A 14,266-nucleotide genomic window follows, 5' to 3' on the forward strand; every position below is an offset into this window, starting at 1 on the left:
AAAACCAGGTCCATCTGGCTCTAGAGACTCTGTTCATTACCAGTCTGCTACTGTTTTCATGTGTGGGAACCTTGATTATCCTCAATTCTCTATATGACTTGTGGTAAAACTGTCAAAATAGTTCAATAAGTGAATGGACAAACCAGTCGTCAGAACATATCAAAACAAACTGGGCTTTGAGAAAACTGTAATCACATACTGGATTTATCTTCTGCCTCACAATCATTACTGAGCTGAGAAAAGCCATTCTGAGGCAATAACTGAAATGCATGTGCTCTGAACAGAATTTTCAGGGGTGGTAGTCTCTTTACGGCACGTGGTAACTGATCTCAAGCCATTTTTGTCTTGGTGCCTCAGTTTCCTCTACTGAAAAGTGGAGATAAGAACAGCTTACACCTCTCAGGGTTGTTGAGGATTAAATGCAATAACGTGCACAGCTGCTTAGCACGTGACTTGGTGGGGGGGTGCTCAATTTTAGCTATAGTCTTATAATCAATTTTAGCTATAAGGTGTATTTTAAAATGGGTAAGATCTGGAGGGAGAGCTCTAGTTAACCTACAGGAAACATTTTCAGATTCCCCATTCATAACTTCTGTATAGAATTCTTATTTTTACAACACAGATACTGATGAATACAAATACATCACCAAACAGGCATGAGTTTATAAACTTGCTACACTGCTAATGACGACAGTTGGAGTCTCGTAAGAAATGCCTTCTCTCACCTGACTGGGTTTTGCTGATCTGCACCTCTCCGTTATTTTGTGGCTGTTGATTTGTTAAAGCACTGCTCTCTGACTGGCTGCTTAACACTTTAACAGCAGATCCCAGGTTTGCTGCTATGACAGGAAAATGCTGACCCCTCTTTAGAAGCTGCTTATGTTCCTGGTGGCGAAATCGAGGTGGAACTTCGCGCGGATACCGAGGCAAGGCCTGTGGTGGCTGCGGCTGCGGCGGCTGCTGTGGCTGTGGCGGCGGCTGCGGCGGCGGCTGCTGATTGTTGGCTGTGGCTCGCTTGGCATTATTATTAGTGCTGGTTGCTGTGGAAGTGCCGTTATTAGAGTTGGCAGGCTGAGGCTGGCTTACACTGGGCTTTATCTGTTCTGGCACTAATCCCAACAAAAGAAAAGGGGTGGAAAAGATTAGCCAGTAAAGTGCACCTCCATTGCAAGCCATCTAAGTAAAAAGGCACTAAGAAAAACAATCCTAAAGGAACAGAAGCTTTACGTGTGCAGGGATATCCTTCCTCATTCACGGGCTCCAGTTTTCTTGAGAAGGATCACTGCCAAGCGTCAAATTTTACTTCTGCTAACTACCTATCTGATAAGGGAATGGACACCAGTCAGCATTCCCTGTCCTGGATGACAGTTCATGCTCACCATCTCCCTCCCATATTATCTCCAATTAGAGAACAAGCACTGTTTATACAACTCTGGAACTCACAATAACTAAAATAACAAAGGTGACAAATCAAGTTTTGGTAATCCCGAAAGAATCCTCAATTCCCCAGTAAGTGTTCTTAATCTGCCTCATGTTTAATGTGTTTGGTCCCTATTTTTCATCTTTGAAAGACAACACAGAGTAAGGGTAGAAAATAATCCTGCTAGTTCCCTTACAAAACAGCAAAGTTAACACTGTTTTTTGTTATTAAAATGTAAAGCCTGAATCAAATAAGACAAATTCAGAATTGGGATGTATATACAAAGATCACAGACTGAAATCTATGAGACTAACCAAAATTGGAGAAATAACTTGGATACCCTGTCTTAAGCAAGTCTGAAAAACAGCTATCTGTCTACTGTATGAACAATCAGAGACTATAGTGAATTTCTGGACTCCTAAAGGAGATTAAATAAGTAAATAAACTGAGGGAAATGCTCTAAACCAGTGAAAATATACCCCATCTCTAAAACTACAGGGAGGCAGCGTGGTATATGAACTTTTGGTGCCAGATGGACCCAGGTTTCAATCCCAGCTCTGCCTTTAGTAAGCTTTGTGTCTTTGGACAAGTTGTAAAAACCCAAGCCTGTGGTCTCCTCTGTAAAAGAGGGATAACACCTATTGCTTGCAGAGCTCTCCTAAGGTTAGATATATTAATGTTTACAGAGCACCAAACACAAGGCTATACACGCATACTCTGGTTTATTGTGCTTCGCTTTATTGCACTTAGAAGATATGGTGGTGGGTGGTTTTTTTTTTGTTTTTTTTTTTTTTACAAATGGAAGGTCTGTGGCAACCCTGCATCGAGCAAGTCTATCGGCGCCATTTTTTCCAACACCACCTGCTCACTCTGTGTCTCTGTTTCACATTTTGGTAATTCTCGCCGTGTTTCAAACTTTTTCATTATTATTAGTTATGGTGATCTATGATCGGTGACCTTTGATGTTATCGCTGCAAAAAGATTATGACCCACAGAAGGCTCAGATAATGGTTAGCATTTTTTAGCAATAAAGTATTTTTAAATTAAGGTATGTACATTTTTTAAGACATAATACTATTAAACAATAGACTACAGGATAGTGCAAACCTAACTTTTACATGAACTGGGAAACAAAAAAATTTGTGACTCGCTTTATTGTGACATTCACTTTATCATTTTGTGTGTGGCAGTTTTAAGTTATTAGTTTTTAAAATAAAAATATATATTCACTTTACTCCGGTGGCCTGGAACTGAACCCACAATCTCTGAGGTATGCCTGTAGAGTGCCTATTTTTTAATGACTGGCATAATACCACTTTATACTTTTGTAGCAGTTTAATGTTTCTCTGAGACTTTGATGCATCTTCACAGATGCCACTGTCAGATAAATAAAGTGATTCGTCTCCATGTGATCAGTGAGGACACTCAGAGAAAACTGTTCGAGAGTTAAGAGCTCCAACCCCACCACTCACTAGCTACGCTATTTCTGTGTCTTTTTCCTTGTCTATATGGTATAGACAGTCTTGATCTAGTACCCAGAATAATGTAAACACTCAGTGAACAAAAGGTATTACTGTGGCCCGAATAAAAGAAATATTTATCAAATGCCTAAAATGTATATGATTCTGTGATAAAGTGCTGGTCACATGGGTTGTTTCCAATAGCCACCCAACTTCCTCTTACAAACCCTCAGATCTAGAGCCACCTTTCATTTAACAGTTTAGCCTCACTATTGTCTTCTTTCTCTGAAATGGTGGATTTAGTCTATATCACTAATACTGATACTTTTTATTCTTAATATATGATCTTGACCTCTTATTTTTTAAAATCTGATTTTGATTTTTCTAAAGTAATACAAAAAAATTGTATTTCAGGAGGAATTACATTGAAAAATCACAAACATTCCATCTATTGCTTGGAATTCCTTCCATTCTTGAAGGCAAACCGAAAAGCCTCTTATTAGCATTTGGGCCAAGTGCATTCTAGGTCTAATTACTTTATGTAGAAAATTCTGTCTCCTAGACAATTTTATGCTCCCAGAATGTAACAATAATGTATATTCCTCTGTCATGAGGAAAATAAGGAACTAGAATATTCTAAAGTACCTCTGAAACCAAAAGACGATCAAGTATATGTAACTGAAATTATAAGGCACATAAAAACTCTAACTCAGCTTTTACATGCCTAGTATTGGGCTCAGTATGGTATTTGGCAATTGAATGTAACATTAAAGTGGTGCAGTTACCCACTGCTAAAATACAAGTTTGTCCGCCACTTTATTACTAAAGGGAAAAGATTGTGACAACAATTTAATACCCAAACAAGATGTTATTTATGTGAGACAGCAACAGGAAAGTGTTGTTTAATACATTCAGGAAATTAGAAGATATCCTACATGCAAACACTGTGAATAACCTACATGAAGACGTGTATAAGAACCCTAACACTACTTCAGAAGTGACTAGGAACTCAGAAGCAGTATTTACAACGGTCATCCAGCAACCCCACACCTACCTCAAAAATTCAAAGAACTCCTGTATTTCTTATCAATAAAGCGCCATGGGGAAAATAAGGCTGAAAGAGATACTAGTTTCTTGGGCCAGAAAACTTCACTGACACCAGTAAAAACATTAAGACATGTAACTACTGACTGTAATACTAAACTAAATAATCTAAGGTAAAATCTCAGATGTAAACATGGGATGTAGTAGTAAAGAGTAAAGGAGAAGCTAACAGTGCATGTAGGTGTGCCAGGGTAAGGGTGGAGTTGCTGGGTAACAGATATAAATACTGAATAATTTTCGCTGCTGTATATGTGTAGTTAAAATTTAGGTTAATTATGTCAGTAAATATCTAAACCATTGGAAGGGGGAAAAATGACAAAACGATCCATTCAACAGACAGAAAATGCAATAAAGAGAATTACTTTTAAATTGTGGTTAACATGAAATACAAAATGAAATGTCAAGCATAAAACTCAAAATATCTGTAATCAATAAAAATGTGAGTGGGTTAAATTAACTAGTTAATAAAAGATCTTAAACAGGGTTAAGAAAAGAAAAAACAAACTTAAGGAATATACTTATCAAAAATCACTCCTGAAACAAAACAATACAGGAAAATTGGTGGAAAAAAGTACAGAGACAGATATACTAACAAGAAATGCTAACAAAACTTAGATGAAAGCAACATTAATATCAGACTTTTAAAATTCAAAGAGAAAGCATTATAAAGATTTTGCATACTGATAAAAGAAACAAACTAAAAAGAAATAAACAACTAAGAACCTTTATATACCAAATCTTAGTATCAAAACGTGTAAACCAAGTGGGGACAGAAAAGAAAAACTGAGAAAAAGCAAAACCATATATCTTGAAATGAGGTAACACCTTTTTTGACAAGTACCCGAGAAACAGTCATGAAGTGCACACACAAACCATCCAGCACTAAAGAAAACATCAATAAATTACAAAAAGTAGGAATAATACAGATGGTATTTCTGGATTACAATGGCATCACACTAGAAACACAGGCAAATACAACTGCCTTATTTAAATAAATTTTGAGTTGAAGAGGAAATAAATACCAAAACTGTAGAATTATATTTAAAAAAATAGTGAAAACAATACACATAATAAATTTTAAGGTATCATAGACTTAATTATTTTCAATGAGAATGAACGTGAAGCAACCAACTCAAGTTAAAAATCAAACTAAAGGAAGCAGTAAGAAGGAATCAGTAAAAATAAAAGTAGAAATCAATGACTTTAAAAGTGAACCAATAGCAAATAAAGATTTGAATAAATATATGACACAGATATAAAAAAGGAGTATAAACAAAATATGCTATAATTTTACATTTTAATCTCCAGAATATTATACATTGTTGATTCAATAAAAGTTTTTTGGAATGCAAATAAGTGAACCAATAAATCCAAGGCATGGTTCTATGAAAAAAGTAAACTACCAATTAACCTAATTTTTAAAAACGAAAATGGAAAAAAAATAAGAGATGATTTTCTAAAATTAAGGTATTTCTTAAGGCTTAACTCATTAAATAATTGGAAAAACTGGAGGAGGGAATTATTTAACACTGATCCCAGAAGAGGCAGAAAAAAATAGATTAATTAGCATAGAAGAAGTGGAGAAATTTATGAAATCATCAATCAGGATCACATAGTTTGATCAATACTACCATGCATACTTCATTTTTTTTTTTAACTAGCATACTTTTAAGAGATATTTATCTCTAAATTAAATGCTATTTAAATTGTTGTAGGGCACAGCATAAGATGGAATACCAACATTAACACTGTTACAAATAAATCAGACAAAATTTTCGTAATCCCAAACAATGGGGGAAATAAAAGAAGCAATATAAATAGTACTGGGGAAGAAAGGACATAACTTCAAATATAGAGATTTTGTAAAGACAAGAAAATACTACAATCTATACCAATAAAACAGAAAACCCAGCTAAACTGAGTGTTCTACAACATGGCTTGGCAAATCTTTCCTGTAAAGGGCCAGATAGTAAACATTTTAGGTTTTGCAGGCCATACAGTCTCTGTTGCAACTACTCAACTTGCTGCTGTAGCACAAAAAAACAGCCACAGACAGCACGTAAATGAATGGATATGATTGTGTTCCAACAAAACTTCACATAAAAAAAACAGGCAGTGGGCCAGATCTGGCCTGCAGGCTGCAGTTTTCCAGCCTCTGCTCTGTAAAATATAATTTACCAAAATGAGCTCACAGAGGAGTAGAAGATCCTATGGAATAATAACAGCTGAGGACACTGAAAGATCCTGCAAGATTTACCTCCCTAAAAAGCACCTGGCTCAGATGACTTTACAGGGAGTGTGTAAATAAAATCCTCAAGAAGCATATATAATATCAATCTTACATAAACTGTTCCAGAACAAAGAAGTAAAGGTTCAAAAGACTGGCTGGATTCAAATTTTGGCTCTGCAACTTACTAGCTACATGACCATGGGCAAAGTACTTATCCCCTCTGTACCTGTTTCCTCATCTGTAAAACAGAGGCAAGTATTAATACCTACACCCATCGGGTTTTTGTGAGGTTTTAACAAGATAATAGATGTAAAGAATTAAAAACAGTACCTGGCACATGGTTAGTACTCAATGAATGTTAGTGATTACTATTACCATCTGGGTAAAAAAAGGGAGGAGGAATTAGGATGAACCCCAGGTTTCTGGCCGGGAATCCGAGTAGACAGTAGTACCATTTACTAAGATATGAAATAGAAGACAAAAATTAAATTTGGGAAGTATGTGAGAATGAGTTTAGGTTTTTTTTGTTTGTTTGTTTGTTAGGTTTGTTATTACTATAGAACAGCCACTCTCAAACTTTTTGGTCTCAAGACCCCTTTACACTTAAAAAAATTACTGAGAACACCAAAAATTTTTTGTTTATGTGGGTTACATCTATAGATATTTACCATACTAGGAATTTAAACAAAGAAAATTTTAAAATATTTATTGACTCATTAAGAAAGTCCTTTATATATTAAAAATAAATTTTTGAAAAAAAATTTCCAAAACAAAAAAAGAAAAGTATGCATTGTTTTACATTTTTGCAAATCCCTTTAACATCTGGCTTAACAGAAGGCAGGTGGATACTCACATCTACTTCTGCATCCAATTTGTTGTGACTTGCACATTATGTACCCTCAAGAAAACTCCACTGTATACTCATGAGAGAATAAGTGGCTAGACAAAGCCTTTCTACTATTATTATGAAAATAGTTTTAACCTTGTGGATCTCATGAAAGCTTCAGGAAGCCTCTCAGGTGCCCTTGGGTAAACTATGAAAACCACTGCTATAAGAATGCTACTGAATATATGGTTCTAGAATTCAGTAAAAGTTTGAACTAAAAATATGGATTTAGGATTCAGCATACAGGTAGAAAAAGAAGTTATGAAGTTGTAAAATAAGAAATGGCAAGACCTAAAGAATAGGTTTAAATAGAAGACCAAAGAAGAGAAGTCATGGCAAGAATAAGTTACAACTGCCAGAGAAGTAGGAGCGCTGTTGTTTATTTTAGTAAACGGCCTCACTATCTATCTAATTACTAAAGCAGGTACATCTTTCTCAAATTCTCCCTATCCCTTTAGGTCCAGTCAGTCTAAAGGTCCAATAGATTAATTATCTCCTTGATACAATCCAAATACATCCTTGTATCTCCAATGTCACTGCTGCGATTTAGGCCATTATCAATTTCATCCTGCAAAAACCTAATTGGTCTCCTTGGCTTAAGTGCTGATCTCATCCCATACCCTTTTCACTCTCCCCAAATCTATCAACTCTCTGCCCCACATTATCTATATTATTAAAGTGCTCTCAGAATTAATGCAAAGTCCTTAGCACAGCCCCTATCTACCACTTTTCCAGATTCATATCCTGCTACATCCACACACATCTCCTCTTCTGCATCAAATACCTCCAATTCTCTGAAAGGCATCATGCTCTTTCATGACATTCCTTTCTTGAAAATCTTTCTGTCTACCACCTTTCCTAGGAAACAACCAATCATCCCCCACTACCCCTCTATTCAGCTAATCTTAGAAGTATTTTATGACAACATTCCCTCCCCACTCCCATAAAACTCTTAGGCATTCCTTACACCAGAAGTCCCCAACCTTTTTGGCACCAGGGACCAGTTTCGTGGAAGACAATTTTCCACAGACGGGGGTGGGGCGGTGTGGTTCAGGCAGTAACGCGAGCGATGGGGAGCCGCACATGAAGCTCCCCTCCCTGGCCTGCCACTCACCTCCTGCTGTGCGGCCCGGTTCCTAACAGGCCCGGGGGTTGGGGACCCCTGCCTTACACTACATGTGCTCTGTAAGTGCAGGTTTCTTACTTCTTCTTCCTTTTTCCACATGGTGGTCCCAGCACCAAGAACAGCAAATGGCATGTTCAAAAATCCTAGAGAAATCAGAAATATACCTTTTCCTGGGTCTTAGCTCTGCTTCTTCAAGGAACTCTTACCTTCCTACCCAAAATTTCCCATCTTAAATTACCAACACAAAGAGGAACATAGCTGATTTGTCCTTCTACAATCCTCTAGGTTTAGGTGACTGAGTAAATTCTTCCACCGAGCTTCATTAATGAATTTCTGGATGAAACCACCCTATTAACCAATTCTGCTCTTCAGCAAAACACCTTAGGCAAGGTACATCTGTTCTAACGTACAGATCTTCTTTAAGAGCTAGAGGATACCCATACAATATTCACAATATGGTATTCCCAAGATCTTGGTTAATCTGTCCATCAAATTTTGTCCAAATATGTGAGATGCAGAAAAGTGGGATGATGAAAGATTTATTTTTCAGGCAGAAGCACGTGTTTTAAAAAAAAAAAAAAGTAATCTACTGTATAGCACAGGGAACTCTACTCAATATTCTGTAATAACCTACATGGGAAAAGAATCTGAAAAAGAATGGATATATGTATAACTGAATCACTTTGCTGTACACCTGAAACTAACACAACACTGTAAATCAACTATACTCCAATATAAAATAAAAATCAAATTAAAAAAGGAAAAAAAAGTCAGATTGCCCTCAAGTCTCTCTTTCATAACTAACAATTCTAGAAGTGATCCCCAAATTTATTTAATTAAAAGTGCTATGGGGCATATGTTTAAAACAAAAACAGGTTCTTCAAGCCTCACAGATTTACTAAATCAGAATCTGTATTTTTAAAAGCACATATCACGTGGTTCTCATTTCTGAGTAAATTCTGAAAACTAGATACCGTAGCAGCATCTACAGAGCTTCTGACTTCCATTTGTGAGTCCAAAACAAAAGATAATACCTAACAATTTCAACTAGAAGTTAGTGACAGGAACAACAAAAAAAAGTCCCAAACACACTGGGGGAAAAAAAAAGTTTGCAAAAGTTATATAATAAAGGAATTTTTAAATTTAATTTTTGATTAATTTGATTTTTTAATTAGAAAAAATGGTCCCAAATATATATAAAAATGAAGTTCAGATAAATTAAACAGTTAGACTATACAATGCTAAAAATTTTTAAAGCTTTCAGAAAGCACAGGCAAAACTTTTTCTAAAATCTGAATAAACGGTAGGTTTTCTCAGCATAAAAATGAGTCAAGAAATCAGAGTAAAAATTGTTAAGTTTGAGCAAATAAAATTATGCAGTGTATTTTATTTTTTCAAAGGTGTCTGTGTGTATATATTTATTCCAAATTAAAAGACAAACTGGAAAATATTTGTCCTTTGGAACAAGTTAAAGGGATCCATTCCCTACCCCCCTCCCACTGCCCACCCCAATTTTCCCTAACCAAAGGGGAAAAGGTACTGTTTTGGTTTAAGGCTGCTAAACCTAACATAGGAAAGCATTCAACAGAGTCACTAGAGTTTAGGACCGGAGTCTTAAACTAAGAATATAAATGTTATTTAATTTTGCTTTCCTTCTTCTAAACATATATTTGCATCTTCTGCATATGTACCCCCTATGGGGTCTGATATTTAGATATTTCTACCTGGTATCTGATCCTCAGAACAACCTCAAACATATAATACAGTCCATAATCTTAGAAATTTTTGCATCAAACACATTAAATGGAATGTTAATGAGCTTCTTATACAGAGAGCTCATGTAAATAGATAACAAAAACTCTAGGTCCAAGAGGAAAATGGGTAGAGAATAATGGGCAATTCATAAGAGCAAAAAAGTACAATTAAACATATGATACTCCATTTTATCAATAAACAAATTGATTTATATTTAAAGCAATAAAATACCAATTTTGGCCTGACAGATTTATAAAGATAATATATCCCATTCTTATGTTGCAAGACATATTCCTTGCACTGTGGCAGAGACACTGCACTGTGATTCACCCATGCTGGGTTGGGTTCTACTTTAATGAGAGGAAAAAGCCAGTCATCGTCTGGGTGAGGAGGAACTCTGAAATGACTGGGGAAACTGCTAATATGATGTTTCAATGGACTAAAAGGTTGCTAGGATACTGCAAAACCACAGTTGTGGGAGTTACAATTTACCAAGTATCAGTTGGATGCCACACAATTTATCTAATATCTCTTTATCCTCACCATGATTCTATGCATTTGAATTATTACTTCCATTTTACCAATAAGGCAACTAAGGGCAGAAGAAGGCTGCCCATGACTAAACATCTAGTAAATGGCGGAGCTAAAATTTAAAACCAAATCTGACCCCCAAACTAATGTTCCTCCTAGTATACATTTTCATCTTACTTATAAGAGCAAAATCAAACTCTCCAAAAATAAAGGAATGACTAATTCTGGCTTAATGACTTTGAAAGCTACAAATCAAAATTTTCTAACCAGCGTTTATAAGTTATCTATCACATACTCAGCATTAACTACCCTCCAGTGACTTATGTTCTATATTATATATCATTTCATTCCCACATTAAGTAACCTGGATTATCTCCTTTTAACAGAGTCAAACCGAAGTTTAGAGGTTACAGTACTTGCTCAAGGTCACAGAGATAAGAACTACAAAGGCAGTATTCAAATCCAAGTTTATCTGACTCAGAAGACTGGACTTTTAACCACTATGCCTGGTTTACACAAAAATTCCAGGATTATCTTATTAGATGAATCAATGCTTTTCGCTTCTGGCAAAATGCTGCCTTTAAGTAACATTTTATCAGGCGTACTTTCACTAAGGCTACTGGCACTGAGAGAGAGAGCTCTTAGTAAGCATTCTGAAGCACAGCTACTATTCTAATTAGAACTACAAGTATATAAAAGTGAAAAAGATGATATATCATGTGTTTTTTCCTAGTCTGGAGCTTTCTTTTACCTGGTTATAACTGATAAAGCTATTCTTGCGAATCCATCCCAACTTCTACTCCAAAATTTAAAACAGAAGACTCCTGATTTGTTTTCTTTGAAATTGAAGACCTAATTGTTGCCCAAGCAGAGTATCTCAGGGCTCAGGACACAACCATACGATGCCTCCAACAACTATAGGCTCATTAGTCTCTGAATCTAGTTTTTGACAATAGTTTACTTTGTTAACTGCAGTAATCTCTGCTTTTCTCATATCTATTTCCTGTCTCCTTTGTCCTGCTCCAGTCTCATCAGACATCTGAATTCACCAAAATCTTTAATTTCTACTTATTTTAATAATTTATTAGTATTTATAAGCAAAACACATCTACATTTGGTAGAAATAAAATGGTTCTTACCTAAAACAAAAAGAGGTCCTTAGCATTCTTCATAACCTCCTGAGTGCATAAATCTAGATTTACATGTATAAATCTATATAAATCATTTTTCTTTCTCAGTAGGAGAAAAGGAAAAATGGTGACTCTGATATACCTAAAAACAGTACTTTTTATTGACTCCCATGGAAGTAGAAGCCCATTTCCCCCCTTCCCGTTAGTGCATAGTTAGACATCTTTTTGTTACACAGCTCAAAGACATCTTCATAGAAACACATTCACCATTAGTAAATTCTTAATCAGTAACAACCTCCTCTTCTTCAAAGAGGTCAGTACCCATTTGCCTTCAAAATCTCTCATAAAGCCAAAGTACTATCATGGCACATTTGGAATCAGAACCTGGTCTTCCAAATATTACCTAATACCTGCCTGTGGTACAAAAGTCATGTTTCTACCATGCATACTGTGGAGAAAAACACTGAACTGAACCCCGGTTCTATCAGCAGACCTTTCCAACCTGTGTGCCAGGAATCGGTTAGAGGGATGCTGAGGGGAGCAGCACTTCAGAGTCCAGGTGACCAGACTCTCTATATCGTCATCCTCAGCTGAGAGCAGCCTCTTCTGTTTACAATAGCCCCACAAATGTCATTTTCTACATGTGCCATTATGTGAATAAGGTCAGGCAATGTGCTTCAAGTCACAATCTATTTGCGCCTCAATTTTCTCCTGTATGCAGTACAGTGATCCTTTGTCAGGCCACCAAAGTTCCTGAATTTCATTATTGTAGGAGGCTTTGTGATTGAGAAACTTATGATCTCATGGAGAAAACAGAGTGCTAAGCTGAGATCACAGGTAAAAACATTTAAAACAAAGATGAGAATGGAAACACACTGGGGACAAGGACTTGGAGTTTTGTTCATGCACAGCAGTGACCACAACAGTGCATGAAACAGGGTGGGCACACAATAAATATTTCATGAATGTTAAATGGTTCCTGAAAAGTCAACCACTTCACACATCACAAAATTGTCGAAACCTCTCTGATTCAAAAAATGTTGCTGGTAATACAATTTTTTATTTATTTCTTTGTGCTCAGTCAACAGGGAAATACTATAAAATCTGTTAGAAGATCTTTCTGTAATATTTTTAAAAGATGCATTGTTTTAGTTCATTCATTGCATGTTATTAAACCATGGGAAATGGTGTAGCTCTCCTGTTCTGTCTTCCATGTAACTAACTACAGGGATATTTTCAAAGAAAAAGAAGCAGTAGAGCCCAGTAGGGTTAGTAGTCCAACCCTTACTCAGACACCAATCACCTGCATAACCAATAGGAAAGTTACTTAACCTTTCTTAATCTTGATTTTACCTGTAAATGGTGATAATACTATCCACTCTCATAGGGCTGTTGAAACGATTAAATGCAGGCTTATATTGTGCTAGTACACACTGATGAAGCCCTATTCCTGTATTAGTTTTTAAATATCCACTGCGTTAAGTCTCACAGTTCCCAGGCTGCTGCCCTGGTGCCTTCGCTGGGTCCCACACATTTCCCAAAATTCAATAGCTAAGAGTTACTCTTAGCACATTAAGATCTTAGTCTGCTCCAGTACAGTGTTATGAACCACTGGTGCCCATTCACTATTAGTAATTAAATATTTAGACTCTCACCTTGACTAATGAAATATAATCAAGCACAATATAAATATAAAGCACAGGCCATGCTACAGAGTAGGTGCTCAGAGTTAGCTATCTTGACGCCTCCAATACGATGTGACATGCAGCTGATTTAACAGCTCTTGAATATTCTCATCACTCCCTAGATCAATGGATTTAAGTAATGAAATTGTGTTTGATAGAAAAACAGAAAGGCTAGAATTGAATACAAATAATGGTTTCCAACTATGGCAGGAACAAAAATGTGTTTTAAATGTTGATTCAATTCTCATGAGTTTTTAATTAATCCAGAAAGAGAATAGCCACAATTAACTATGCTTCCCTATGTGATCACCAGAAAACAAAAAATCTGTATCAAATTTTCTCTATTCCTGCTTCCATCCCAGGCTCCCCTCATCTCCTTTAGGAGCTCTAGGGTTTGCTATTCTCTGTAATTAGCTTGCTTATGAAACCACTTGAAGAAAGCACTGGCATGATATAGACAGACAGAAAAATAAATATTAGCTGTCAAAAATTAACAGTGCTTATTCTTTCGCAAGGAATGTACAATCAGTATGCTTCCAAAACAAGCCAGTGTCAGAGCTGGAAAGCTGTTTTTAAAAAATGACGTTTATTCTTGATAGAGTTCCCAGTCCTTCCCTGTCTTTACAATGTATAGGTCCACAGGATACCCATCCGTTCCTACACCTCACCATAATTTTTTTAGCGCTTCATTCCCCTGCTGTTTCAAAGAGATACTCATCATATACATATTTTAGAAAGGAATTTCAAATATTCAAACATTCAAATAAATAGCTATGCTCCTTACAGTTTTTCCAAGTTCAAGTCACAGGTAAGAATAAAATTTTCAGAAATTTCATTATGTCACTCATTATAATGGTCCACATTTTTATGAGATGACGCATGAGTCCACTGCACCAAGAAATAAACATCATATTGTTTTCATATAAGAAAGCTGGTCAA

General features: G+C 36.1%; 1 protein-coding gene across 3 annotated transcripts in view; it reads right to left on the reverse strand.

Annotated features, from left to right (window-relative positions):
* TNRC6A (trinucleotide repeat containing adaptor 6A) overlaps nt 1–14,266 on the reverse strand; it is a 96,676-nt gene that overhangs the window by 49,085 nt on the left and 33,325 nt on the right. For 2 of the 3 annotated variants that reach the window (XM_082671117.1, XM_082671116.1), the window contains exon 5: nt 726–1,109. The exons of the other annotated variant lie outside the window; for it this stretch is intronic. In XM_082671117.1, coding sequence (XP_082527243.1) covers nt 726–1,109 — 384 coding nt within the window. The remainder of the gene's footprint in view (nt 1–725; nt 1,110–14,266) is intronic. 3 annotated transcript variants of the gene reach the window in all.

The sequence above is a fragment of the Grampus griseus genome (assembly GCF_964374135.1).
Source record: "Grampus griseus genome assembly, chromosome: 14".
In the NCBI taxonomy this organism is placed as follows: Eukaryota; Metazoa; Chordata; class Mammalia; order Artiodactyla; family Delphinidae; genus Grampus; species Grampus griseus.